This window comes from Panthera leo, chromosome F2 (assembly GCF_018350215.1).
Source record: "Panthera leo isolate Ple1 chromosome F2, P.leo_Ple1_pat1.1, whole genome shotgun sequence".
In the NCBI taxonomy this organism is placed as follows: Eukaryota; Metazoa; Chordata; class Mammalia; order Carnivora; family Felidae; genus Panthera; species Panthera leo.
The window spans coordinates 30284349-30311977 of record NC_056695.1 but is presented as its reverse complement, the minus strand read 5'-3'; the positions used below and the strand labels follow the sequence as shown (position 1 = coordinate 30311977).

At 38.8% G+C, this 27629-nt stretch overlaps 1 protein-coding gene across 1 annotated transcript; it reads right to left on the bottom strand.

The window, feature by feature from the left end:
• Positions 1 to 85: 85 nt before the first annotated feature.
• CHMP4C (charged multivesicular body protein 4C) lies at positions 86 to 27629 on the bottom strand. Its single transcript, XM_042924229.1, has 5 exons — positions 27262 to 27629; positions 7762 to 7939; positions 4795 to 4909; positions 1722 to 1887; positions 86 to 1534 (listed from the first exon to the last, which is right to left on the bottom strand). Exons 1-5 carry the CDS (start codon positions 27449 to 27451, stop codon positions 1470 to 1472), a joined length of 714 nt encoding a protein of 237 aa, XP_042780163.1. The 5' UTR covers positions 27452 to 27629; the 3' UTR covers positions 86 to 1469.

Below are 27629 nucleotides of genomic sequence, written 5' to 3'. Positions count from 1 at the left end.
ATGGAACTGGAAGACGTACGGTCCATGCCTTCATGGTTATCCAGCCCAGCAGAGAAGAACAATAATAATTAAGTAATAATTCAAGAAATATAAATCCTGGTAGGTGACTAGAGAGAGAGTAGAGTCCTATGAAAGCATATAACAAGGAGACTTGATTTAGTCTTTGTAATCAGGAAAAGTTTCCCCAAACAAATAACGTTTTAACTAAGATTTAAGGAAAAAGTAAGATTTGGTATCTGTGTGTGTGGATGGTGGGAAGACTGCTAAGAGGAACAGCATTGCAAAAGGCCTGTGGCAAGACAGACCCATTAGAGATCAAGTCCAACCCTTCGAGTTCCCAATGAGGAAACAAAGGTTCAGAGTTTATGACATGCCTGGTCATACTACATTAATGGCAGAGCAGAGGCTAGAATCCAGGACTCTTACCTCCAGGTTTAGTGTTCTTCACATTCCACTATGTACCCTAGCAAATAGAGGGAATACTAGAACATTTTATATAATGACATTTGTCACTTTATGGCCCATGACATATTATGGGCAATCCATCATTTTGTAATTTATTTTCATTTAAAAATAATTATAGCCAAAATTTTATTCATGATATACTTTTAATTGCCTTTATGTTTATGTATATACAAGGAATGTGCCATAAATTGTAAATAAACATACAAGAGAGCACAAAATAGGAAAGAATGAACATTCACACATTTCGCACGCAGAAGCCACAACAGCGTCATAATGGCCTGGGAGTGTTAACGTGGCTTCCTAAGTGGCTAAATTACACCCCGGAGATTCTCGCTCAGCAGTGTAAGCTGTTAGTGCTTTCAAACATTTTAGGAAATGCATCCATTGCTCCATTCCAAGCTTAATTGGCATAATAAATGTCAATTAAAGCTCTTTTAAGATTTAAACTGTGAAACTGAAGTGAAACTATGTATAGACTCACATAAGACTTCTCTACATGAAGTCTCTCCCACAAGAGACATGGTGTATTTGCATTTACCATGGGGTAGACACGTTCTAACATGGATACACATAGCAAACTTGCTTCATGTAGAAAAGAAAGATACTTTCTCTAGCTATTATCCTCAACGCATCACTCTTACATGGCCTATAAACTGTTATACATTTTTACGCGTACATAGAATTCCGTTTTCTTTCAACAAGTGTATAGAGGGCACCAAGTATGTGCCAGGACTAGAAATACAGGAGTGAACAAGATAGAATGCCCCCTCCCATCAGCATGGAAAGATCCTCTGAGATGCTACCAGGAAGCCTCTTCCCATCCCTGATTCTATGTCTACATGCGATTCTTTGTAACTTTTACCTACAAGCCTTAAAAGACAATTACTCATCCAGTGTAAATATAAAACAAGGTCTTTGTTAACTTCTAAACATTGCAAAAACATGTTTTTTGTGTGTCTAATGTACAGTTCATTAATTTAGATGTCAACAAATTCCACTGTAGTTTAAGTAGCCCAAGCTGCCAATTGTTTGATATCATCATCCTCTTCTTCTGCCCTCCTGGAAGATGCTGGAACATAAAATAGATAAAAATTAGTAAGCGGCGACATTCCCACTTTCACCAGAGAAAACAGGTATGAATACAGGTATTAAAAGTTACACATCTATGAAGTAAAAAGCAAGTGTTAAAAGGGATGGACCTGGGTAATTATTTTAGGCAAGTATCTGACTGTAGGTAGTTGAGGTGTGCAACAGACCTGCTCGGGATCGATGTGCAGCAGAAGACATGCCTGACGTTCGACTCGGCATTCTAGCTGGCTGTGCGGGGAGGGAGGAAGAAGGCACATTTGGAAGGTGGATATTTGTCATCTTCTTATTCAATTCTTCCTGCTCCAATTCTTCAAGTTCTGCCATCAACTCATCCTGAACATAGGAGAAAGAAAGAATTATGAAGTTAACGTTTCAAGAAGTGGGTTTCCTCAAACACAATAATAAGAACATCTGCTACCCAATTGATATGTGAGAACCCAGTGAAACGGAATATTTATTTTAAGACTAAGTCTTTTTTTGCAACACTGAGCAATGATTAAAAAATGAATATTTTGGTTTGTGCAAATTTGTTGTAGTTAATCTTATAATACTTCAGTAAACAGTTATTCAAGTAATTTGTGTTAACTGAATTTATAACTTCCACAGTTTCTAGGAAATTTGCACCTTGCCTGTCATTTTTTCCACTGTATCTTTCCTATTGTAAAAAAGTAAGAATCTGTAAAACTTTAATTGGAGCAAATAAGTACTTCCATCTGGGCCAATGCTTTTGAAAACATAACAACAGGTATAGCAGAGCCATAATGTACAGAAAGTAAAAAGAATCAAAGATACTATGGTGTCTTTGTTAAATTACCAAAGCCAATATAAATCATGCTGTGTGTTTGGGTAAAGAAAACTGCACCTCAAGGTAGGTACACTGTACTTCTTTCTTTTAGCTATAGTCTCAGAGAATCTGGCTTAATCCTAAACTATTCTCTGTCCTAAGAACCTTAGAGAGGCAAGACTAGTTTGAGACTTTAACAGCATAAGTCACCTTATAGCAGATATGACTATGGTAGTTCAGATATAACTGGCTCCATGAATACTCAGGTAGAGTCCAATCCCCACTGAGAGAGCTTGAGAGTCAAAACTAAATTTGTCATCATTTGAATTCTGAGGTTGTCACCATCAGAAATGACCTAAGACACTCTTATGTTTATTTGGCCAAGGAGAGTCTTCATTTATTCATTCATTCATCATTGAACAAATTTATTGAGAGCTCACTCATGGTCAGGTATTGAACTCAATGCTGGGGATGCAAAGCTGAATCAACAGTCCCTACATTTAAGACGTTCATTATTGAATGTGGGAGAAAGATACATAAATAAATCACCATCTCGTATTAAAATGAGAGTAACAATACTACGGGCCAAGACAGGAGGTACTTAAGCCAACCACAACATTTGACCAAGTCAATGTATATCAGATATGCAGGAAGCCTAATGATTAACCACTGGTAAATCTACCTCATGAAAAGGAAATAAATCATGAAAGTGTATGTCATCAGGCCATGTGAAATAGTATGGTCAGTGTACTTATGAGCTTTCTGGTTTCCCACAAGCTATATGAATAAAGGGCTTACAGAATGAATACTCTGAGGCCTATTTTTGCTCACAAAACAATTAGGAACAAATATAGTAAATATAGTAATGGCAGAACACTATTCCACATTGAAGGTGTGCCCAGAATTGTCAATAGCGCTTAAGAGCTATCAACAGTACAAAGAAGATATTGATATTTTCTTTAATAAGTATGATGACAGAATAATCATCTCCTCCATCGTTTACAGCCTTTGAATACCAAACACCCATCCACTGATAAAATAATTTTAGAATTAAGAAACTTCAGAGATAATCTAGCCATCCAGTAATTTTCACTTTATAGATGAGAAAACTAAGGGTCAGAAAAGTGAAGGGGCTTACACAAAGTTTAGTAACAAATGGCAGAACCCAGATGTCCTTATGAGCCCAGAGTCCCTTCCCCATATCATAATGCACTCAATAGGTGCTTATTGGGCTAACCAGGGGTAGGCAACCTTTCTTTAACGGGCCAGATAGCAGTATTTTAGGTTTGCTGGCCACATACAGTCTCTGTTGCATAGTCTTCTTTGTTTCTATTGTTACTACTGTTATTTTCTGCGGTCCTTCAAACATGTGATATCCTTAGCTCACGTGCCATACAAAAAGCCTATGGGAAGGATTTGACCTGAAAGCCGAAGTTTCTAACCACTCATCTACACCATTTTGGTGGGGGGAGGCATATTTTTTATTTTAACTCCAGTATAATTAACCCACAGTATTATATTAATATCAGGTGTACAATATAGTGATTCAACAAATCTATACATTACCCAGTGCTCACCATGATAAGAGTACTCTTCAATCCCCATCACTATTTCACCCATCCTCTCATCTACCTCCCCTATGGCAACCACCAGTTTGTTTTCTATATTTAAGAGCCTGACTTTTTTGGTCTCTTTTTTTATTTTGTTTGTTTTGTTTTGTAAATTCCACATATGGTGGTCTACGCTATTTTTAAAAGTTGATAACACTCAGTTCTCATTTCCTAGGCCTCCATGGAACCACATCTGACTTAGTAGAAAGTCAGGAAGTCAGATTCTTTCTCATACTACTCAGACAACTGGAAACATTTCAAAACATATACTAGTCCTACTTATGTGTGCTTTGAGTAGAACAATTGAAATTCACAGTGCAGACACCACCATTATAATTATAGTCTCTATTATTGGACTGATTAATCTAAATGGAATGTGTGTGTTAATAATGCCACTCCACACTTATTTTGTTTCATGGCCTGAGTAATAAACAGAGGCAGACTAACCTCTAATTTAACAACTACAGAGCATGATACGTCTGTTCCTTGCAGAGCGACACAGTCTGCTTTGCTTTGCCCAGATGTGCGAGCACTTGATTCCTTGTAATGGTGCTATTTAGGCTTCAACCATTAAAAGTCACTAACTTTACATAATCACATACTGCCTCTCCTTAATAGCTGAAAACTTAATTAGGGGGTGGTTTGCTAGACTATATTAATCTTTCTTTTAAATCAGAGCTACCAACACTTTCATTCCCCCCTTGTGAGAAGCACATCACTAACAAATATCACTTATTCTTTAGTGATGTTTAAGAAAATATTTATGAAAACCCACCTGCTATATTTGAGAGGAAGCTATCCTTTTTAGTACCCACAATACTCCATTCTTTACACTGTGTTACCTACCTCATCAAAGTCATCACCAAATCCAGCCCGTTGAGAAAAGGCTTCTGAGATTTCTTGGGCAATATCCTGCTGCTCTGTGATTTCTTGCATCAAATCATCTATTTTGTTCAGATCCCTGGGAAATAATATGTTGTTGAAATATTTTCTTTTCTTTTCTTTTAAATGTTTGTTTATTTATTTTGAGAGAGAGAGAGAGAGAGAGAGAGAGAGAAGATGCGAGCCAGGGAAGGGCAGAGAGAGAGAGGAAGAGAGAGAATCCCAAACAGGCTCTCTGCTGTCAGGGCAGAGGCCGATGTGGGCCTCAAACTCACGAGCCATAAGATCATGATCTGAGCTGAAATCAAGAGTCAGATGTTTAACCAACTGAGCCACCCAGGCACCTCTAAATATTTTAGAATTTTACTTTAAAATTATGAATTTGGGGGCACCTGGGTGGCTCAGTCAGTTGAGCATCTGACTCTTGATTTTGGCTCAGGTCGTGATCCCAGGTTTGTGAGATCAAGCCCCGCATTGGGCCTACACTGAGTGTGGAGGCTGCTTAAGATTCTCTCTCTCTATCTCTCTCTCTCTCTCTCTCTCTCTGCCCCTCTCCCCCGCTTATACACACACACACTCTCTCTCTCTCTCTAAAATAAAAATAATAATAAAATGAATTCAGCTATAATCCCATATGAAAAATGAGTCAATTTAATGTGAACTCTTAGTTATTTCAGTAAGATAATAAAAATTTCTGGTGATAGCATTTATCAACTTTAAAAACAACTTGCATTTTGTGAAAATTAATAAACCTGCATACACGCATATATTTTAAATATTTGATAAATGGCCATTACATTTGGGACTCACTAGAGACTATAACAACATTTGTCGATGCATTTTGAAATTTTGTCTGGTAAAACATATGTAGAATTTAATATATGCTGCCATGTATCAGTTCAGCAGGAAATGGTGCCATGGACCACCAAGGACCACCATGACCAAGATAAGCTGTGGCAACTCTCACCAGTAACTATCCGACAGCAGCCTTTTAGAGAAGCTAAACTCTGGAACTAGAGATCTTCTAGAATGCTTAGTGGCTCTGAGATCCTGACTCCCTGAGAGCTTTCCCATGGCTGCTGATGCCCAGGGAGAATACTAATGAAAGCAGGATGAGGCCTCCGAAGCTCTCAGAAGAATCCTCAACCTCAGCACAGGAATCCAGGTAGCCACAGGCCCACAACACACAGCTGCTTTGAAGACAGCTTCTGGCACCTGAACCCCACCAGCCTCTAACCACCAGCCTAAGCAGGCAGTGTCTGAAGGCCAGGATCTGAACTGCTTCACTACCATTCTGTCTCTGAATCATTCCTCCAACTCTGAAACTAGGGCAAACTGATTGAATACCAGAGAAGTGACAATTTACCTCATTATTAAGCAAACACTGCAATTTTGACTCCCAGTGGAATAAATATTGTGCAAGTTTTCCAGACTCTACATATGGGAAGACAAGTATTTTTACATTAAAAAGTTTTCTTTTAGCATCCTCCTATCACCCCTCATTTCCAATTATTATCATTATTACAAATATACAGTGAGCTTATTTATAAAAAGGAGTATGAGAAAGGCACAACTGAAGTTTGGGCCTGAGGTTGAACTTTACTCCAAAGGAATACGGTGGCATACTGCTGCTCAGCTACCTGGAGAGAGAGGCCGTGATTCTGTACTACAGTTTAGCACCCAGCTTTACAGCAATGATAGATTTTTGACTCTGACAGTGACTCTAGTGATCTTTCTGAAGCTATCAAAATGACAGCTGATTATCAATGAATTATCAAGGCAAGAAAATGTTAGCAAAGATGTCTTCACTGACCCCAGCCTCCCCCTCTCCCATTTTTCCCATCCACAGACACTTCTCTACATCCTTCAGGCATTTTTGCTCTTATACATCTTTGACCCAGACCTCACTGTCATATCTAATCTCAGGAAAGAATCAGGTCTCAGTCACTGATTTCCCAGCATGAATGTAAAGCAAATTATCACCAGCCCCACTACCACTATGAATATTGGTACTAAGTGCTTACCTTGTGCCAGAAACTATGCTAAGTGCATTGTATCTAGTATCTCATTGAATCTCACAATAACTACATGAGGTAAGTACTATTATGATCTCCAATTTACAGCTAAAGAAATTGAATCAGGGAGAAGCAAAGTAATTTACTCAAGGACAGTTGGCAATGAAACTGGGATTAAATATAACTCAGCAAATGTAACCTCAAATTCATGCTCAAAGCTATTATTCTAGGTCAATATTTCTCAAACACTGGTTAGTATCAGAATCACCTGGAGAATGTGGTTAAAAACAAAAAGGCTCAATCCCTACCCTTCTTCAAGGATCCTGGCCATCTGTGTTCTCTTTTGTAGTTTTCTGGGTTTGACAACCACTGTTCAGTAATTCTAACACTCTCACAAGTGTTGACATTTAGGCCTTTTTAAAACAACAGCATGGGGGTGCCTGGGTGGCTCAGTTGGTTAAGCGTCTGACTCTTGGTTCTGGCTCAAGTCATGATCTTAAGGTTTGGTGGGTCCGAGCCCCCCATCGGGCTCTGTGCATGGAGCCTGCTTAGAATTCTGTCTCCCTCTTTCTGCCTCTCCCTCGCTCACACACTTTCTGTCTCTTTCAAAATAAATAAATAAACAAACAAACAAAAAAAAACTGTGTGAAAGCATTTCCATGTGGAGTGTCAGACAATATTGAGGCAACTGGGAAACATTAAGAGCAAAGTGAACGTCTTCATTTTTTCATGGTCTTTTTTTTTTTTTTTTTCCCTACTCTAACTTCTAATCTTTCTCCAAGGGGGCGTTCCATTCCAACATGTCAAAAAGCCTGAAATGAGTAACTCCATTCCTGCCAAAATCATCACATAATTCCAAAGGCTCTTCCCAACATTGAGAGAATTTATGACTTGGAGGGAGACCAAATTCACTCACATGTTTTCATGAACTGCTTTCATCGCTTTTGCCGCAAAGCCCATGTTTCTTAACACCTCGGTGTTGGTGTGTGAGTTTTCCAGGGCTTCTCTCTGGAACTCAATGGTGGAAAGTGTGCCATCAATCTGAGTGAGCTGCTTCTCAAACCTCTTCTTTCTCTTTAGTGCCTGTAATGCAGCTAAATAAGGGAGAAGCCACGTTTATCAGCAGAAAGCCCAAGCCACAAACTCAAGAGACATCTGCCCAACACCAACCATAGACTCAGCATTGTCAATCCCTACAGACAATGAGGGTGCCAAATAAAGCTGAGAAACACTAACATCTGCCCTTTCAATCACCTGCAGCAACTACTACTCATCAAACATCTTGTTATTCTTTTCTTCCAAAGATCTGGCAAGTGTAAGAGGATGAAAAGTCAGTTTTCATATTTCATAAAATATATCACAGCAGTGTTTCTATCAGTATAGAGTTTTAGGGAAAAGATGGATAAAAATCTATTTTATAGATTTTGAAAGTATGATCCTTTATATGTTTTGGGGAGCTATGATAAGTTTCATGGCAAACAGTTGGAATTGTTAGCTTTTTATTGTCATCAAAGTACATAAAAATCCTATTAATTCCCTTATTCTTCTACTTCCCTTAACTCTGGTATACACCAAAAAGAAATTTTTATTTTCCTTCTTTTATCATTATAAAATAATAAAAGTATTTTGCTAGTATGGAAAAAAATGAATAAAAATCATGCAGTAGAAAAACAAAACTTTAGAGGAAGAAAAGAATCTTAATAACTGTCTATTCTAGCCTTATTTCCTTATTTTAAAGACAAACTAATTGAGATCCAGAGAAGTTATGTGACTTTCTTGAAGGTAGATGGTGAGTGGCAGCTGGAACCCAAACCTAGGTTGATGAGCTTCATGTCTTGGTCTAAAATAATTATGAGCTGTCAGCAAGGTTACATCTAACCATGAGCACCCATGAGATCAACACTGCTAGAGTCATATTCAAGAATTAGTAGCAAGCTGGTGAGAGAAAGAAATGTTGCCTTCAGAAAAATATCCAAACACCCTCCCATCAGCTCTTAAACAAAATACCCACTTCATTTGAAAATCACAAAATCACAAAACTTAACAAAGTTTTGACTATGGCACCCTCCCCAAAAGAAGACCCTAAAATATGAGCTTTGATAAGCCATTTAGGGAACGTGCAGGAAAAGAGAAGCAGAAGGATGTTAATATAAAGATAATTAAATAGAACTGACAAAAGAACTCAAGTAGCTTTATGGTTTCAGAGTGAAGCATGTAAGTTATTGCCACAGAGATTTTTAAGAGAAGGCTCTCTTCTAACTCTGTTTTTGTCAATTCATTCTTGTAATCCCAACAGATTTAGTTTGCTTACTCTATGCTTTTTGTTTGGTACACAAAGACTCATAGTCATTATAGTTTGCTAGATTTTACTGGCTATCAGTGTAAAATATTACTGTCTGTCCCATTTACACCTCTTTGCTCTAAATTCCATTTTGCTTTATATTAATGTTTCAGCTTTCCTTTTGTTACAATTTGCCTGTAATAATTTCATGGGGACCTATATTTCATAATTGTTTTCTATTTGCTCTTTTTGGTATACCTATTACAAATAGCATATACTTGGATACGTAGTTTGTGTGACTGTTTTCAACCATTCATATAGTCTCTTTTAATATAAGATTTTAACTCATGTTTATTTATTGTGATAACTGGTATCTAATATGGTCTTTCTATTATCATCTTTTTTGTGTTTTCTGTTATATTCTTATTTACTTTTTGCTGTCTTTTCTTTATGTATATTGATCAATTTTTTTTGTTCATTTCCCCCCTTTAATTTGTTAGACCATTATATATACTAAATGTATTCCCCTAAGTATGCTCTTATATTTAAAATATACACATACAGGGCACCTCGGTGGCTCAGTCGATTGAATGTTTGACTTCAACTCAGGTCATGATCTCGAGGTTCATGGGTTCAAGCCCCACATCTGTCTCTGTGCTGACAGCTTGGAGCCTGCTTCAGATCCTCTGTCTCCCTCTCTCTCTGCCCCTCCCCCACTCATATTTTCTCTCTCTCTCTCTCAAAAATAAATAAAATTTTAAAAATTTTAAAAAATTAAACTATACACATACAATTAAGTTTTCTATGTTGAAAATTAATCAAAATTTATAATTTATTGTTCCCAAATAAGATTCATTGCTCACCCCAGACCTTCCAATGCTTGATTGAAATAATCTTCAGTTTTATTAGTTACAGATGATTACTGGTTGTTTTACTATCCTTTCAATTTTGAAGGAAACTTAATTCTTAACAATTGCATTAAGTTTGACAGACACAATTTCAACAGTTTACAATAAACTATAGAATTTGCTGGCTTAATTCCTTACTATTGCCTCTTGTATCCTACATCATCCTTTCATGGAGTATTTGTACTTTACTAGAATAAATCTTAAAGGTTTTTTTTTCCAGAAAGGTGCATAGATATGAATTCTCTAAATACCTATAGGCTTGAAAACGTCTTCATTTTGTTTCAAACTTGAATAATAGTTTGGATTTTTTATAGAACTCTCAGTTCAAAATATTTCAAAAATTCTGACTATTCCATTGTCATTAGGTAATCAATATTTGAAAAGTTAGATGACAATATTATTTGTATCCCTTTGTAGAAAATTTGTTAGCTTATTTCCTCTTTGGAAATGTTTAAGATTTACTTTCTTAGAGTTATGAAATTTCACCAGCCTAGGTGTAAGCATGTGCCTTTTATTTTTTGCTTCTCCCAACTAAGCATTCAGTGGGGTTTTTTTTATTCTGAAGAATTAAGTCTTCCTTCAGTTGGAGAAACTATATGCTTTGAATTTTTTTTTTTTATACTTCTTTCACCAAACCATTCTCTGTTTTCTCTCTTTTGAAACCTCTATATGATGGATGTGGGATTCCTTGGCTCTATCCTTCAATCTATTAGTTTATCTCTTTTTGTTCTATGTTCTAGGAGAATTACTTAACTTTATATTCTGGATTACCAATTAGTCTTCAGCTAGATTGATTCTACATTTTACCCTTTTGTTTATTTATTTTTAATTATGCTTTTTAACTTGTAAGAATTTTTTTCTTCTAGCTACTCATTTTTATGGCAGCCCATTCTTGTCTTATAATTCAATAGCCTCTTGAATCTCCCTGAAGATACCAAAACAAGTTTTGTGTTAACATATCTTATTTCCTACATCATCTCTTTTCTCTTGAGTTTGGTTGTTTGCTTTGCTTATCTTAACCCTTCTCTTTCTTGCAATTATCTTTCACTGAATTTCTTCTGAGTCTGTGTTAAAAGCTCATATTTATAAATGAAAGACTACAATAGTTAGTATAAATAGCTGGGCCTCTTGTAGTTACATAAGTGTTTTCCCGTGAGGCCTCTCTCTTGAAAGGCAAGGCTGCCCAAAGCTCTGCAAAAGAAGTGGGTGTGGTATGCCATCAGGCAGGTTTCCTTCCATGGGAGGGAGCAAGTAGACAGGCTTGACAAAGAAAGGCTTTATTTTAGGTGTGGAACATTGTTCTATATTTCCCTGGTAAGTGGTAATTTTCTTCCCCCACGCCTCCCTGCCCACCGTGGAGGTCCAGGGTTATCAGGCTCTGCTCTGCTTCCCTCTCCAGGTGCAACATCACAATTCAAGTCCCTGCTGAACAGTGCTTACACTTCATTCATGAAAGAGTTTTTATTAGTTTAACCTGTCCTTTGGGAAAGAACTAAAACAATTTTTAAAAAATTACCTGGCATACAGACCTTTCTATGATATTACACAATATCACCCTGTACAGAGGCTCATCACATTAATGACCAGAGCTGTGTGAAAGTTTTCCCCCCAACATGGGGAGAATTACCAGTTGGTGCTCTGCACTAACACTGCGTGTGGATCCATTTCTACTTCTACATTTATCACACTGCATTATAATTATTTGTAAAACCTTTTCTACCCCACTTCCACTACACCAGTCATAAGCCCTTTGAAGAAAGATGTAGCATCCTATTCTCCTCTTTCCCCAGTACCTGGCCCAGTTCCTGGCCCATGGCCAATAAAATACATAACAAAAACTAACTTTGAGTATTTGTTACATGCCAAACTGCTGCTAAGTGCTTTGTGTGAATTATGCCATTAACTCACAAGAACTCCACGAGTAGGTACTATTATTGACCTACTTTACAGTAGATAAAATGAATGAATATTAAATAAATAAACTTGACAATTTTGTGCACACGGTATAATGACAGCATGGCATAATAGAAAAAGTATGGCCTTCAAGGCCAGAGTGTGACTTCTTCTTCCATAGATATATACGTCTGGGTAACACACTTGCTTTCTTTGAGCTTCAGTTTGCTGGTCTGCAAATGGGGATATAATCCCCATGATGCTAGGTGATTGTCTTAAGAATTAGGGATAATTTATGGAAAACACCTCATATAGTGCCTATGCAAGGTAGACACTTAGAAATTACATATTATCATTACTAATAGCAATTATATAACATTCATTAATTTATGCAATTGTGTATCTTATTTCTGAGACCAATGAGCAAGAAGTTCCCTGGCTTTTTTGCCATAACTCACCATAACCAGAACATAATACTAGAATACATTTAAAAATCTTAGAAATATCAGAAAATTTCAGGAAGGTAAACTTCAAATACACATCTCCACCCAACATACCCAGAAATAGAATGTTCCAAGTATGTCTCCTCCCTATCTTGTTGGGCTGGTTCAGTGTCTATACTTATTTGGAATATAACTGGTATCCATCGGCCCAAAAGCATTTTCCTTTTTTTTTTTTTTTAAGAAAAAATTTAAAGTTCTCTATTAAAAAATGCACTGTGTTTCCTAGTTAGAATTAATTTTAGAATACTTTCTGAAAATAAAAAAAAAATGCAATTTGATATAAAGGATGAGACTTTGGAGTCACTAGAGTTACATTTAAAAAAAATTTTTTTAACGTTTATTTATTTTTGAGACAGAGAGAGACAGAGCATGAATGGGGGAGGGTCAGAGAGAGGGAGACACAGAATCTGAAACAGGCTCCAGGCTCCGAGCTGTCAGCACAGAGCCCGACTCGGGGCTCGAACTCACGAACTGCGAGATCATGACCTGAGCTGAAGTCGGCCGATTAACCAACTGAGCCACCCAGGCGCCCCTAGAGTTACATTTTAATACTACTCTACCAATTAATAACTGTGCATAATAACCTTGGTGTGTGACTTAAGTCTTAAGTGATGTTCCCTACTTGGGTAATAATAATAGTAACAACAATAATATGTAGATGACAATAGAACATTGTGCACTGGAGTCAAGTTGCCTACTTTCAAACCTAGGCTCCATCTATCCATACCTATGTGACCTATGTGCAACATAAGTTGCTTATTGGAAAATGAAGATATAACTCATTCAGTGGGGAAGGATTAAATGAAATAACATATACAGAGTATTTAGTGCAGTGCCTGACACATCATGAGTGATTACTAAATACAAGGGAGCTTCATAATCGTCATCTCCTTCACAGGACTGTCAGAACCATATGGTGGGAGCCACATGGTATAATGCCCAACTTTGCAAATGGTTGCTGTTAATAATAATGAGTTCTGGCTTGGACACAATTTTAAATGCCTATGTTAACATATGGCTTCTGACCTTCAGAATACTTGGGAAAAAATTTGAAAATTCACTAAGAGTTCAGATCTCAACCTATACTTTAATTCCCACACCACACACTACAGATTGGCCTACACAAGTGTTCTAATCTCAGAGGGACCCAAGCAGGTAATGAAAGTTAAGTGAAGCAGAGAGAGGTTACGGAGAAAGGCCTTTTTTGTTTTCTCACCTGTGAGAGAGAAAAAAATAGAGGAATATTAGTCTATATGATAAGAAATAGTACAAGAGCGATAATAAATGGCAGTGGACCCTGGCCCCTGCATGAGGGAGTCAACAGCAAGAAGCAGGGACTCTGGTGACCAGCAGAGCATAAACCTTACTGGAAGCCACACTGCTGACCTCCAGTCCACCGTGACCATGCCCGGCCTTCCACAAACTCAAAAGAAGCAAGAAATCTGGATTTGCATGCAAAATCCTCCAAATTTAAAAGCTGATTCACATTTTTCCAAACACTTTGTGTGAGCAAACCCAGTGATTTCTGCATGGCTGGATCTGGCCCCAGGATGCCTGACACTTGCTGTGACTTCTGCCTGGCACAGTACGCTTCTCCCAAACACTAAGACAAGAGGCTTATGTTCCAAAAGCCAAGAAGTGTATGTGAGGAGTCTCCCCGTGAGCTTGCACAGGAAATGATGATGCCTCAGACCCACCATGAGTTAGACAGGCTTTGATTTTGTTTTCTAACACATGATTTGGGGAAAAAAACAGCTGCATATTTTTAAAGACATGGAACAACTACTGCAAATTAAACTTTGCTCCTGATTTGGCAAAGAAGGACGTTTTTAGAGCCATGCAATTTAACCGGTATAGAAGGTGCAACTCGATCTTCCAACTCTTGTATGTGCTTTTAAGCAGCTGGTGAAACCTGTATAACATTCCTTCTAAAACAAAAGAATCTACTATATTCCTTTGCAGTGGAGAGACAGCCAGGAGTTTTGTCTCTTCACTTAACAGTGACATTCCTTCAGCAATGGAGATACAGAACCGTGACCTGCATATTCTGCTGCTGGGAGACACAGCAAGAGTTACTACAGCCCATTCAGGACTGCGGCTGAAATTTAAGAATTACTCACTTGAACCAAAATTCCACTAGCCTTAAGCAACTTTACTCAACTACTACTTTGCCAGAGGAGGAAGACTTCCAGTCATCTATGAAAAACAACTAAAAACAGAAAAAAGTTACAGTTTCATTGTTCGTATAATGTACAGGGCATCGTGGTTGTAAAGGTCAGTCTGTTCTTCACTCATTTGGAGTGCACAAATGTGTGCATCGCTAATCCACTAGTTTGCAAAAAAGGAAGAACATTATAGAAACCATCATATCCAGTGACTATAGATAAAACTGTTTGTGAAATATGAAGCTGCCTTATGACAGCTCTTCTCTCTACCAGGAATGGATGGTCTTTAGAGAAGGCCTAAAAGACGGGGCTTGGAAGAGAAATCCCAGAGAGTGCTGAAGATACACATGTCATATCAGATGAAAGGCTAATATCCAAAATCTATTAAGAACTTATCAAACTCAACACCCCAAAAATAAATAATCCAGTTAAGAAATGGGCAGAAGACATGATCAGACACTTCTCCAAAGAAAACATACAAAATGGCTAACAGACACATGAAAAACTGCTCAGCATCACTCATCATCAGAGAAATACAAATCAAAACCACAAAGAAATACCGCCTCACACCTGTCAGAATGGCTACCTAAAATTAATAACTCAGGAAACGACAGGTGTTGGCGAGGATGTAGAGAAAGGGGAACCTTCTTACACTGCTGGTAGGAATGCAAACTGGTGCGGCCACTCTGGAGAAGTGTGGAGGTTCCTCCGAAAGTTAAAGATAGAACCACCCTATTACCCAGCAACTGTGCTAATAGTGCGTGTCAGAGGGCACACACCCCAATGTTTATGGCAGTGCTATCGACACTAGCCAAACTATGGGAAAAGCCCAAATATTCATCAACTGATGAATGGATAAAGAGGATGTGGAATATATATACAATGGAATATTGCTCGGCAATCAAAAAGAATGAAATCTTGCCATTTGCAACCATGCAGAGTGTTGCAATACACTCAGAGAAAGACAAATCAGAGAAAGGCTCCATCAGAGAAAGACAAATACCATATGATTTCACTCATATATGGAATTTAAGAAACAAAGTATATGAACAAAGGGGAAGGGAAGGAAAAATAAAATAACAGAGATGGAAGCAAACCATAAGAGACTCTTAAATATAGAGAACAAACAGGATTGCTGGGGGGAGGGGTGGGTGGGTGGGGGAATGGGCTGAATGGGTGATGGGCATTAAGGAGGGCACTTGTGATGAGCACTGGGTGCTGTACGTAAGTGATGAATCACTAAACTCTACTCCTGCAACCAATACCACACTATATGTTAACTAACTTGAATGTAAATAAAATCTCGGACAGAAAAAAAAGAGATACATATCACACATAATTGGTCATGTGCTCTTTTGCTTTTAACTAGGAAGTATCATAATCATGTTGTTTTATTTGAGAAACTTTAAAGTAAGCCCTGTTCTTACTCACATACAAATCATTTCATTAAGTAAATAATACTTTCTATTTATGTCACCTTGTTTTAGTTCTTGAAAAACACAGTCTGAATAAGCATCCTGATAAGTACAAATGGAATAAAAGCAAAATGTTTCTGTTCAAAGTCACAGGTTAGATAGAAAGTAGCTGGGAGAATACTAGAAAATTCTAAGGTTCATTTGGCCAGGACCGCCCCATTATGAATTTCCCTGGCCTTCTTCAGTTTAAAAAAATATTCTTTGTCCACTCATTTCAGCTGCTCCACAAGTATATACTGTAGATCTACCACACTGCAGGGAAAAGAAATGAGGCTATAATCTCAGAGGATGCAGATATGAAGTGGGCATTCAAACATCAGTGAACAAGCATTTATTAAACATCCACTATCTTACAGAAATTGTGACCACAGATACTAACATGTGTAAGTTACATTTCAAGTAGCAGAGGAGACATAGAGGGAGAATGGCAAGAGACATGTACAAGGTACAGTAGATGCGCAGAGAAATGTACACACTCTCCCTGGAGGGTGAGGTCAGACATCAGAAAGGAGGCGATGTAGATGAAGCCAGGGTAACAGTCTACACTTATAATCACCCACACTAGTCAGGAAGGCACATGAATGATAAAAAGTGTCACACAAAGGATTCCTCCCAGCCCCCAACCTTCTTCCTGATGCAAATCTCCTACTAAACCATGTGAAGTTTCTGGCAGAGATATATTAGAAGCCAGAATCTATAAACCCCAAAATAGAGCAAATCACACCGGCTTGCCACATTAGCTGGGTCTTATAAACAACCTCCATATTTTCAGAGGTCTCACCAATAGTAAATGTCATCAGGACATAAGCTGAGGAAAGGACATTTGGAAGTGGAATACTGCTGTAAGCAAGCCAGGAATGTTGGAATGAATTTTATATAAAAAAAAGAGAAATGGTGATTAATATTATAAAATATAAAAGATTAGAAAGTGGATAATTAGTGCCCTCTTTCATCTCCAGAAAGATAGGAAATGGGCAAAGGATATTAAAGTTATTTTCCAACAGAAATGATGCTACTCTCCTCTTTCTAAAAAGCTCACAGCTTCTTTTGGAGATGAAGCAGTTCTTACCGCCAGGACGTTACATAAGAGATACTTAAATCTGAGAGTGAAAGGTCATGTCCAAAAAGTGCTATCAGCCTTGAGTTGTCAAAAAAGGAAGAAATGCTTGCATAAGACTCATTCTGAATATCCACTGAAATTCTTATTTCTTATAATTAATTGCTTCAGAGGTCAACTGCCAAGCAAGTCGAATTAACCTGCTATTGGAACAACTTACCAATGTAGTAATTAAAATGTACGTGATATTCCTTGTAAAAACCCAGTTACTGTTTGACCAGGCAGAATATATAACTAATTGAGTGGATGAGTTTTCTACCTGCCACTAGTATTATTAGTAACCTCACGCACTGGTAACCTCTATGAGCTTGCTATTGCCTAGAATGTAGGGAAAACAGTATGAATATGAAACCAGCAAATATTAAACAGAAAAACTCAGAAATAGCTGATTATGATTAATTCTACAGGATAAGCACATGTACCTATAGATGAAATTCTATATTGCATGTGTATATATGTATACATGTATACAGACGTGCATATATCTGTATATACATGTGTACATGTGTGCACAGGTGTTTGTATTTACATGTATGTATTTGTGTATGAATATGTGTATGTATATGTATAACATAGTTTACTTGTAGCATATTCCTTGCTCACATGATGTGCCAGTATTTCCTACTACTGTGTCCGTGATTTGCAGATGCTCCTGAGGACCAACAAACTGTATCTGTATCGTGCCTTTCAGCTCTCACTGTCTAGGATTCTATGATTATTCCCTTGGGATCCTAAGATCAACACATCTTGAAAAACATATATCTTCTATCCTTAAGATCACTATTTCTATTTGAAATTCTTTATGAATAGGTTTACCTTGCAATTGGTGATGAGCTGCACTATTCTTTAACTTTTCAAGTGTAAGTGGAGAACGATGCTCAACAAAGGAAGATAGTTTACATAAATACAATTTTTCAAATTGCTTACAAAAAGATAAACCAAAGGCTCTTACATATGTGATCTTTAATATGTATAAATTGGTTTAACATAATAATAGCATTTTTTCTTGCTGCGGTGAACAAAGTATAAATTTTAATTAGGATAATATCTTTGTTCAAACTCTAAGGCTATATTCACTTTCACTTACATGTACTAAATATATGGCAACAAATGGTCATGGGGGGCACGCCTGGGTGGCTCAGTCAGTTAAGCGGCTGCCTTCGACTCAGGTCACGATCTCGTGGTTTTTTAGTTCAAGCCCAGCGTTGAGCTCTGTGCTGACAGCTCAGAGCCTGGAGCCTGCTTCGGATTCTGTGTGTGCCTCTCTCTGCCCCTCCCCTGCTCACACTCTGTCTCTTTCTCTCTCTCAAAAACGAATAAACACTTAAAAATTTTAAAAACAAAAGACCTTCAAATTAAAAAAAATTGGTCATGGAATTAGCACTGCTCACTGAGAAAGGCCTTTTGAACAATATAACTGCTAAAGCAAATAAGACACACCTGTAACAGATAGGTAGCCTATCGCACTACGTGAAAGCATCAAAGAGATTCAACAGAAATTCACGTTTAAATAGAGAATGAAATATCAAAAGTGTTCAGTATTTGGTTGCATAATTATATTCCTCTAAGTTTATATGAAAGACAAACATAAAAGTATCAACTTTATTTCATTAAGCCAGATGGCTAACATTCAATTTTATTTTTTTAAGTTTTTATTTATTTTATTATTTTTAATATTATTTATTTAGTTATTTATTTTGAGAGAGAGAGAATGCATACCTGACAGTGGGGGAAGGGCAGAGAGAGAGAGAGAGAGAGAGAGAGAGAATCCAAACAGGCTCTGTGCCTGGAGAATAATAATAAAAATGACTATTCCAGAATATATAATGCTGCTCCAAGTTCACAAAGGGGGAAAAAATAGATGTAGTTACACAACACAAGAAATGGTACCAATTACCCTACGAGAAGTAGCTACAACACATCAGCAAACTGTCAACATCTGTGCCACGGAACCTTGAAAGAATGATTCTAGAAGAGAAACACCCTGCACTCCAGTTTCTGAGAGATTAGAAAAGAAGACAACGATAACTAGAAGCCAATATGAGCCCCCCAAAGATGAAAAATACCAAAGTAATCTCATTGGCTTGTTTTCTTTGGGTGACTAGATGCTGACTCAAGGAAAAACCATAGACCACCCACTAGCCTTCTAACATTATGCACATCAAAATCGACCAGAAAGCCTTGAATATCACAATCCTAAACTTATCCCAGATTTCTTGAAACAGAATCTCCTGATGTGGCATTTTAAAAAGCTCTCCAGGGGCGCCTGGGTGGCTCAGTCGGTTAAGCGGCTGACTTCGGCTCAGGTCACGATCTCGCGGTCCACGAGTTCGAGCCCCGTGTCGGGCTCTGGGCTGATGGCTCAGAGCCTGGAGCCTCCTTCCGATTCTGTGTTTCCCTCTCTCTCTGCCCCTCCCGCGTTCATGCTGTGTCTCTCTCTGTCTCAAAAATAAATAAACGTTAAAAAAAAAAAATTTATAAAAAGCTCTCCAGGTAAATCTGATGAAGCTATCAGTTTCATAAAGGGGCATTTGTGAAGCAAAGTATATGCATATAGTTTGGTTTTGAGAATAGAACCCACAAGGTATACTGAAGCATTCTTAGGGGAAAGAGAAAAAAATGGAGAAAAAAGATGATATGGGCTAAAAATGTAGATCAGGTATATTTATAGCTAGATAAATAACTGAATTCATTGAGCGTTGATCTGTCAAATTGGTAATCATGCCTTAGCCCAATCTTAGATGAAACATTGTTACTGTAATGCAGAGGTATCCTGGAATGAAATCTTTAGAGGCATGCCACGAGGCTCTGTCCTTGGGTTCTGTCTTATTCAATATATTTTAACAAAGTCTTTGTCAGGGAGGAAAAAAAAAAAAAAAGCCTACTGATCAAATTTGCAACTAAAAGAAATAGCTCACATATAAGACAATAAAATTAGAATTTTAAGACTTAATTGAAAATAAGATGATATGTAACAAATAAATGTAAAATACTGAATGCAAGCTTAACACATTGATTTAAATGGGGAGGGGATAAATCTGGCTGGGACTTTTAACTCCGAATCCACTGGCGAGAAGCAACTGATGTACCTGTGAAAAAGCATATGCAAACTGAGGCAGTATTAACAGAACAAAGGAGATAAAAAGCCCAGGGCATTCTGCCACTCTGTACCTAAGTGTGTGAATAAGGGTGTAGGTCCACTAGGATCCCTGCCAGGGCTCAGAGGGGGGAAGGCAGGTAGTAGGAAAGTGAGAAGTTTTAATACCACAACTTCAGTGAATAGGCTCCCAGGGCTGGTTCAGATGTTTTAGTTTCCTCCACCATGGAATGAAAGCCCAGGAGGAGCTCCTGAGGTGGGAGAGAAACTGGGGGTGAAAACGGAGGAAGGGTCGCATTTCCATTGATCTATGTTTTCCAGAAGAGAGAAGAGCAGTTGACTGGAGAAGAAGACCTGACCCCCATGTGGGTGCTTAATGCCCCAGGAATAAAATTCTTTCTTTTCTCTGGTGCCAGAATACACAGGGTATGGTACAAAGTATCAAATAATCGGAGGAATGCAGAACACTTTATGATGATGCTTGGTTGTAATTTGAATATTAGAGACCTCTGAGACCCTTCAAAAGGATTATGGAGTAGTATGCACTTCCCTAAAGAAAACAAATTCAGATGGCGAAGGAGGATCTGTCAAAGCTTTGGAAATGTTTCTTCAGCAGTCAACAGGAGGGAGGTGGGTAGAAATTTCTCGTCTGGGTCTCGGGGTGATGGAGGAGGAAGGAAGAAACAGGAGGAATGGTGAGGGAAGAAAACAGAGTAGAGAATAGAGGCTTCCAGCTTAGCAGCTCATCGAACAATAAACACGTCCTATGTTCCCAAGCTGTAGTCGGCATCAGAATCATTGAGTTATCTGTTCAAAGTTCAGCTTTCTGGGCACTACACTCGACGTACTAAATGTGAATTTTGAGGGGGTCCTTGTGAGTCTACATTTTAACAAACATCCTCAAAGAATCCTCATGTAGTTGATCTGAGGGCCACGTTTTGAGAAACTCTCTTAAGAAAGGAGGTCACAAGGTAAGTAATATCTCCCAAGGGAGCTCCCATCCATCAGGGCCCTGGATTCTGTATCAGTCTCGTATTACGTGAGCCATGCATGCTCTTGCCCTCACTACTTTGGCAAAAAAAGCTGACACACAGCTGACACAGATGTGATTCTTTTTATACAGAAGTCCTTCTGGTCCCTCGTGTCTGAGATTGCAGAATTCAGCTCCATGACAACTATATAATAAAAAGCAAACTCAAGAGCCCCAGGAGGTTCATACACTGGGCCAAACCAGTGGGATCGTGCATGCACCCCAACTCCAAGGAAGACCAAGTCTCAGTCATGACTCTGGAAGCAAATTCATCCTTGGCAAAAAACAGTACAGGCTTCAAAGTGCGCTGGCTCACTCAAATACAAGACTCTCTGCCCTAGGGTCTCATTCACCAAACAGATACCCTATGAAGAGGTAGAATGGCCTCAGAGCCAAGTTTCCCTGGAATCATGTGTAATGATACTGAGGAGGGATTGTGGCCAAATTTGTTCCTTCCTACTCTCCACCTTTCATCTCTATCTGCCCACTTCCCACAGCCTGAGGCCTGTGGATAATCCCAGACTGGATCCGTATCTCTCCACATAATTATATATTTGAAGTTCCTGCTCAGCTTGGGACAAGGTGAGCAACAGAGCCAGGCTGGGGGGAGAGGAATGAGAGGCACTTAGGGTACAAATTTAAGGGGGCACTCACTCTCAAGGTCACCCTAGACCCGGCCCTGGTTAGCAAACCTCAGCACCGTAAGGGGTGACTGAGGAAGTGACTGAGGAAGGTGAAGTTGAGGAACAGGAGACACAGAGAAATGGCTAATGTCCTCAAATACATGAAAGGTCTTCACATGGCAGATGGAGTAGATTTATTCGAAGTTATTCCAGAAGACAAAATTTGAGGCAGTAAGTAGAACTTAGCAGGAAGCCAATTTCAGCTTAAAAAAAAAAATGCTACTGTTATCACAATGACTGATACTTACAGAGCATTGAATTAAGGACTTTACACAATAATGTCATTTATCCTCACAACCGTGAGCATCAATCTTATCCTTGCCATCGATAGACAGGCCTCGTAAATGGTGCAAAGTCACACAGTGTCTAAGTGCCAAGGCAGAGCTAGGAATCAAACCCAGGTTTGTCTGCTTTGAAGCCGAACTCCTAACTAAGACACTAAGTTACTCTCTATCAAATGTGTAAAAACTGGATCATGACCTTACATTTAAGTACATTATAACTATGGCCATCTCTTAGGGATATTATTTTCTAAGAGACCTCATAAGGGAGGTTAGAGTAGTGACCCCTCATGGGATGGAGCCCTGCATCAGGCTCTACGCTGACAGCACAGAGCCTGCTTGGGATTCTCTCTCTCTGTACCCCCCAAAATAAAAAAATAAATAAACGTTAAAAAAAAAAAAAAAAAAAAGAATATCAACCCCTAAAGTGTTCCACCAGACCAGTGTGGCAGGAAGGCGGTTGCAGTATGCTGAGATACGGATTCCTTCAGCTACAGAGGCCATAGCCTGGGGCGTCAAGAGTCCCCAAGCTGTTAGTCCCTGGTTATCCCAGTGAAGCACACAAATACTATCAGTGTCATAGATGCCCATATAGATGCCATCATGTGAAAACAGGAAGCATTCAAGACGAAAGGACCTTGTATTTCTAACTCATTAACATTACTATAGATTTAAGTTACTCATCCTTAAGCCAGGCACTTTTAAAAATATTGATGACTGAGCCCCACTCTATTCAATTATATCAGAATCTATGGGTGTGGGACCTGGGCATCAGGGTGACTTAATATTAAAAACTGCTCCAACTGGAGAGTGTGATGCTAAGTGAAATAAGCCATACAGAGAAAGACAGATACCATATGTGTTCACTCTTATGTGGATCCTGAGAAACTTAACAGAAACCCATGGGGGAGGGGAAGAAAAAAGAAAAAATGAGGTTAGAGTGGGAGAGAGAGCCAAAGCATAAGAGACTCTTAAAAACTGAGAACAAACTGAGGGTTGATGGGGGGTGGGAGGGAGGGGAGGGTAGGTGATGGGCATTGAAGAGGGCATCTTTCAGGATGAGCACTGGGTGTTGTATGGAAACCAATTTGACAATAAATTTCATAAAAAAAATAAATAAATAAAAACTGCTCCAGATGATAGGGCTCAAAACAGAAAAACTGAGGTACCTGGGTGGCTCAGCTGGGTGAGTGTACAACTCTTGATCTTTTGGTTGGTGGGATCCAGCCCTAAGTGGAGCTCTGTGCTGATAGCATGGAGACTGCTTGGGATTCTCTCTCTCCCTCTCTCTCTCTGCCCCTCCCCTGCTCTAGCTCTCACGCTCTCTCTTGCTCTCTCTCTCTCAAAATACATAAATAAACTTTAAAGAAAGAAAATAAAAAAGAATAAAAGTTAGTAGTATGTAAAAAGTTTGCTCTTCCGTAAAGGAGATTACCACCTATGAAGCAGGGGTAATCTACATAAGCTACATCAAGTAATCTCAGACCTCCTAAAATTTATTTTTATTTTTATTTTTTTAAGTTTATTTATTTATTTTGAGAGAGGGGTGGGGGGAGAGAGAGAATGAGTGGGATAGGGGCAGAGAGAGAGGTAGAAAGGATTCCAAGCAGGCTCTGTACTGACATAGCACAGAGCCCGATGTGGGGCTCAAACTCACAAGCTGTGAGAGCATGACCTGAGTCGAAATAAAGGGTTGGATGCTTAACCATCTTAGCCACCCAAGCACCCCTCAGACCTAAAATTTCAACCAAATTATAAATCTTGCTCCAAATGTTAATCTTAAAGATCAACAGGGCCTTGAATATCATGGGTGTTGCAAAAACAATTTGGTGGTGCACATTCAGGTTCTTTTTGGTAGATTATGGTAACTACCAAAGAAGTTTGAGGTGAGAAGAATTCGCTATGCCTGCACAACCTTGGCATAAGATACAGTGAGAGCAAGTTTCAGACTAAATGCTGCGTAAACAAACATACACCGCAAGCAGGCAAAAACTCAGGATTCCATGAGTTCAATGAAGTCCCAAGTGTATGTCTTTTCAGGGCCTCCAATCTACCTTGTATGAAAGGCTCCCTGAAGGCAGTAACATCCCCTAGTAAGGTGCTGTGCCCTGTGGGAGGTGCGATCGGGCAGAAATACACATGATCCAAGGACTTTTTTTTTTTTTTATGTTAGTTATTTATTTATTTATTTATTTATTTATTTATTTATTTATTTATTTTTATTTTTGAGACAGAGAGAGGCAGAGCATGAGCAGGGGAGGGGCAGAGAGAGAGGGAGGCACAGAATCCGAAGCAGGCTCCCGGCTCTGAGCGTCAGCACAGAGCCCGACGCGGGGCTGGAACCCACGGACTGCCAGATCATGACCTGAGCCGAAGCCGGACGCTTAACCGACTGAGCCACCCAGGCGCCCCAACACGTGATCCAAGGACTTGACATGGCACTGATCTGAGATCAAGCCTCAGGTAGCATTCTAAGTTGGTTATACCTCCAGTAGATTCTTATCACCTGTTCTTACAATGGGAAGCAAGGAAGTGTCTCAAACTATTTTATTCAATCCATATATTTAGGATATCTATAATTTCCCCAATGAGATCTCATTTCTAACATTCATTGCGCTAATTTAAAAGTTACTCATTTTACCAATAAAACCCACTTTTGACATTCAGAATGCTGGCAAAACGTCTGTTGTAGAGAAATAGATTACTGAAGAATTTGTAGTCGCTAGGAGTGTGGTTCTTTCTGATACAATGCTAGCTGATCAGCCATGTCTAGAAGTAAAACTTTACTGCACATACATTATATCACTCAGATTATAATGTAAACTACAGCTCTTATACCACAATATACAGCCCTGTATTATATACAGCCTTATATAGTACAAGGTCTATTTTGTACTAATTATATTGGGCCTGATTACACTATGTGTGTGAAAATATTTCTTGGTAGCTAATGGAAAACAGAAACTATTGTGTATATGAAGCTATCTGGTTTATTTGGAAGATGCTGATATTGACAGGGTTTCTGATACAGAGGCCCGTGAATTCTTTCCATAGTTTAGAGCACAGATGAACTCATGCTAACTACCCTGTTTCTACTCTCAGAATCACTGTAAAATCAGGTGTGGGCTAACACCAGTGAAGTTTCCAAGGATAAATGACAAAGAATAAGTGAATTTTCAAACCCCAATTGATTATTTGCACATGATACTTGCATCTGTAACTTCTCTGATTAAAGAAAGTTAGATTGATGCTCTTAATTAATGTTGTCTTTAATTTTGGGTGTGGGGTCTTTATATAGTCAACCTGTAACACTCTTTAGTGCATTACCAATTGGAGACCATTTCTGAAAAAAAATCAATAAAACCTATATTATCTTACATTTTTTATCTTCTGAAAGCAAAACCTACATTTTCACCACTTCTTAAGAGCAGATGTTCGATTTTTAAGATTTTTTAACCAGTATTTACTGAGCAACCACTGTAGATAAAGCGATACACAGACCCAAAAGGATGACAGACAGAAAGACATCCCTTGACAGATGTTATGCAAATTTCAGAGTGCACATCAAACTGAAGAGGAAGAGCAGAGAAACAGAACTACCAATGACTTTTTAGCAAGCCATAATGGCATGGTATTCTCTTTAGAAATTGCCATTTAACAGCTTCCCAAAGTATTTTCAGACATAGAGTAAAAATAGAAACCAGCATTTAACTCTAAAACAGGCTATAATGTAGACGAAAGTTATATGCAGTAGCAGAGAAAAATGAAACTTGGCCGTTTTATCGTTGGTAATAAGTGGACACAAATGTATCAGGCACATTTTTATGGGAAGCAGCAGAGTTTTTCAAGGTCAACTCCAGAAGACATTATTCCTTTCCTGCATTAAACAATGGCGGCATCATTCAGGGCTAAGTAAATCTTCCCAAGGCTTTGTTATGACTAAAGAAGCCTGACTTGCGGATACAAGTTCAGGGTTAGGTGGTGGACACAGTTCTGTATTACCGCTTCTGTTTCTGAGGTGGCCATTACAAGACCACTTCCATTTCTAGTGTTACCACACCAAATCACTTCAGCTTCTCCCTGGGCTTTTATATATGTGCTGTTTAGCTCTATTCTCTATAAAGAGAGCAGTACACTGAAGAAACCAATTAACTCTGGACAATAACAAGGGTTCAAGGTGTGACAGGAGCACCAAGAATCATTACTGGTTCAAAGTCCCTTGTGTGGTAAAAACCAGTAATAAGAAATATAATATTTAATTCTCTGCTTTTTTTATAAGTAATGTCTCAACTGCACAGCAGCCAACTAAACTTTTCAATGGCTGAGGAGCCAGGTGAACCAGAACATACCAGAAAATACTTCACTAGAGATTTCCATGCAACTTAAAATGTATGATTTGATATTTATAAACACACAGCAGAAAACCTGATATTTGAAGTCTGCAGGGCTGGACTAGGGTAAGTCAGAACAGGAGTAAAATTTAAAGGGTACCAAAAGTTAGTAATCAAGATAAATAATATTTTAATGCAATGTTTTTAAAAATCAAAATCAATACAAAAAATTCATGATGGACAAAACATTACATTTCTAAAAAAAGAATGTTAAATAAAAAAGTGCTTTATAGGACGACATAAGAGCCAGAGGCAAAAAGAAAAAGAAATCAACAATACCAATAGTCTTTATTTAAGATTTTTGATATTTTGTTCATCATGAGGTTTTTGCATTAATTCTGAACTTTTAAAATATTGCATTAAAATACTGTTCATCTTGATTGGAACTATCTAACATTTTGCTATCTAGGATTATGCTTGGCTCAGCTCACTCCAGTTTTGGCCCTGGGGGGGTCAATACCAGTTCCTAGAAAGGCTGTGGGAGCAAATCTGGCCTCCTGGGATACAGGTGCTGTGGGCAGATTTTCCCCCAAGGAAAGGGCTGGGGACAGAAGGGGGACAGCTCATGTCTGCGGCCAGATCCCAAGCCTACCTCGCTTATTCTGCGTGCCGTGCTTCTTGGCCAGGGCGAGTTCTCTCTGGATTCGATTTTCCAGGTACTCTTGTTTCTTGCTCAGCATCTCCTCTGTCTCCCGAAGTCGGGCCAGGGCCTCCTGGGGGCTGGGAGCAGCTCTGCTCTTAGAAGAGCCTCCCCCTTTAAAGAATTTGCCCAACTTGCTCATGGCTGTGGATCTGAGGGGCGAGGGGTCCCGGGAGAGTCTCAGGAGCGCCTGGGGCCGCGCCTGGGGAACAGGTGAGCGAGATCGTCCTCTGGTCTCGGGGGCCCAGAAACTGAAAGGCAGCGCTCCCAGGGAGTCAACAAGCCGTCGGGGGCAGGTGACACACACTCCTGGGCATTTC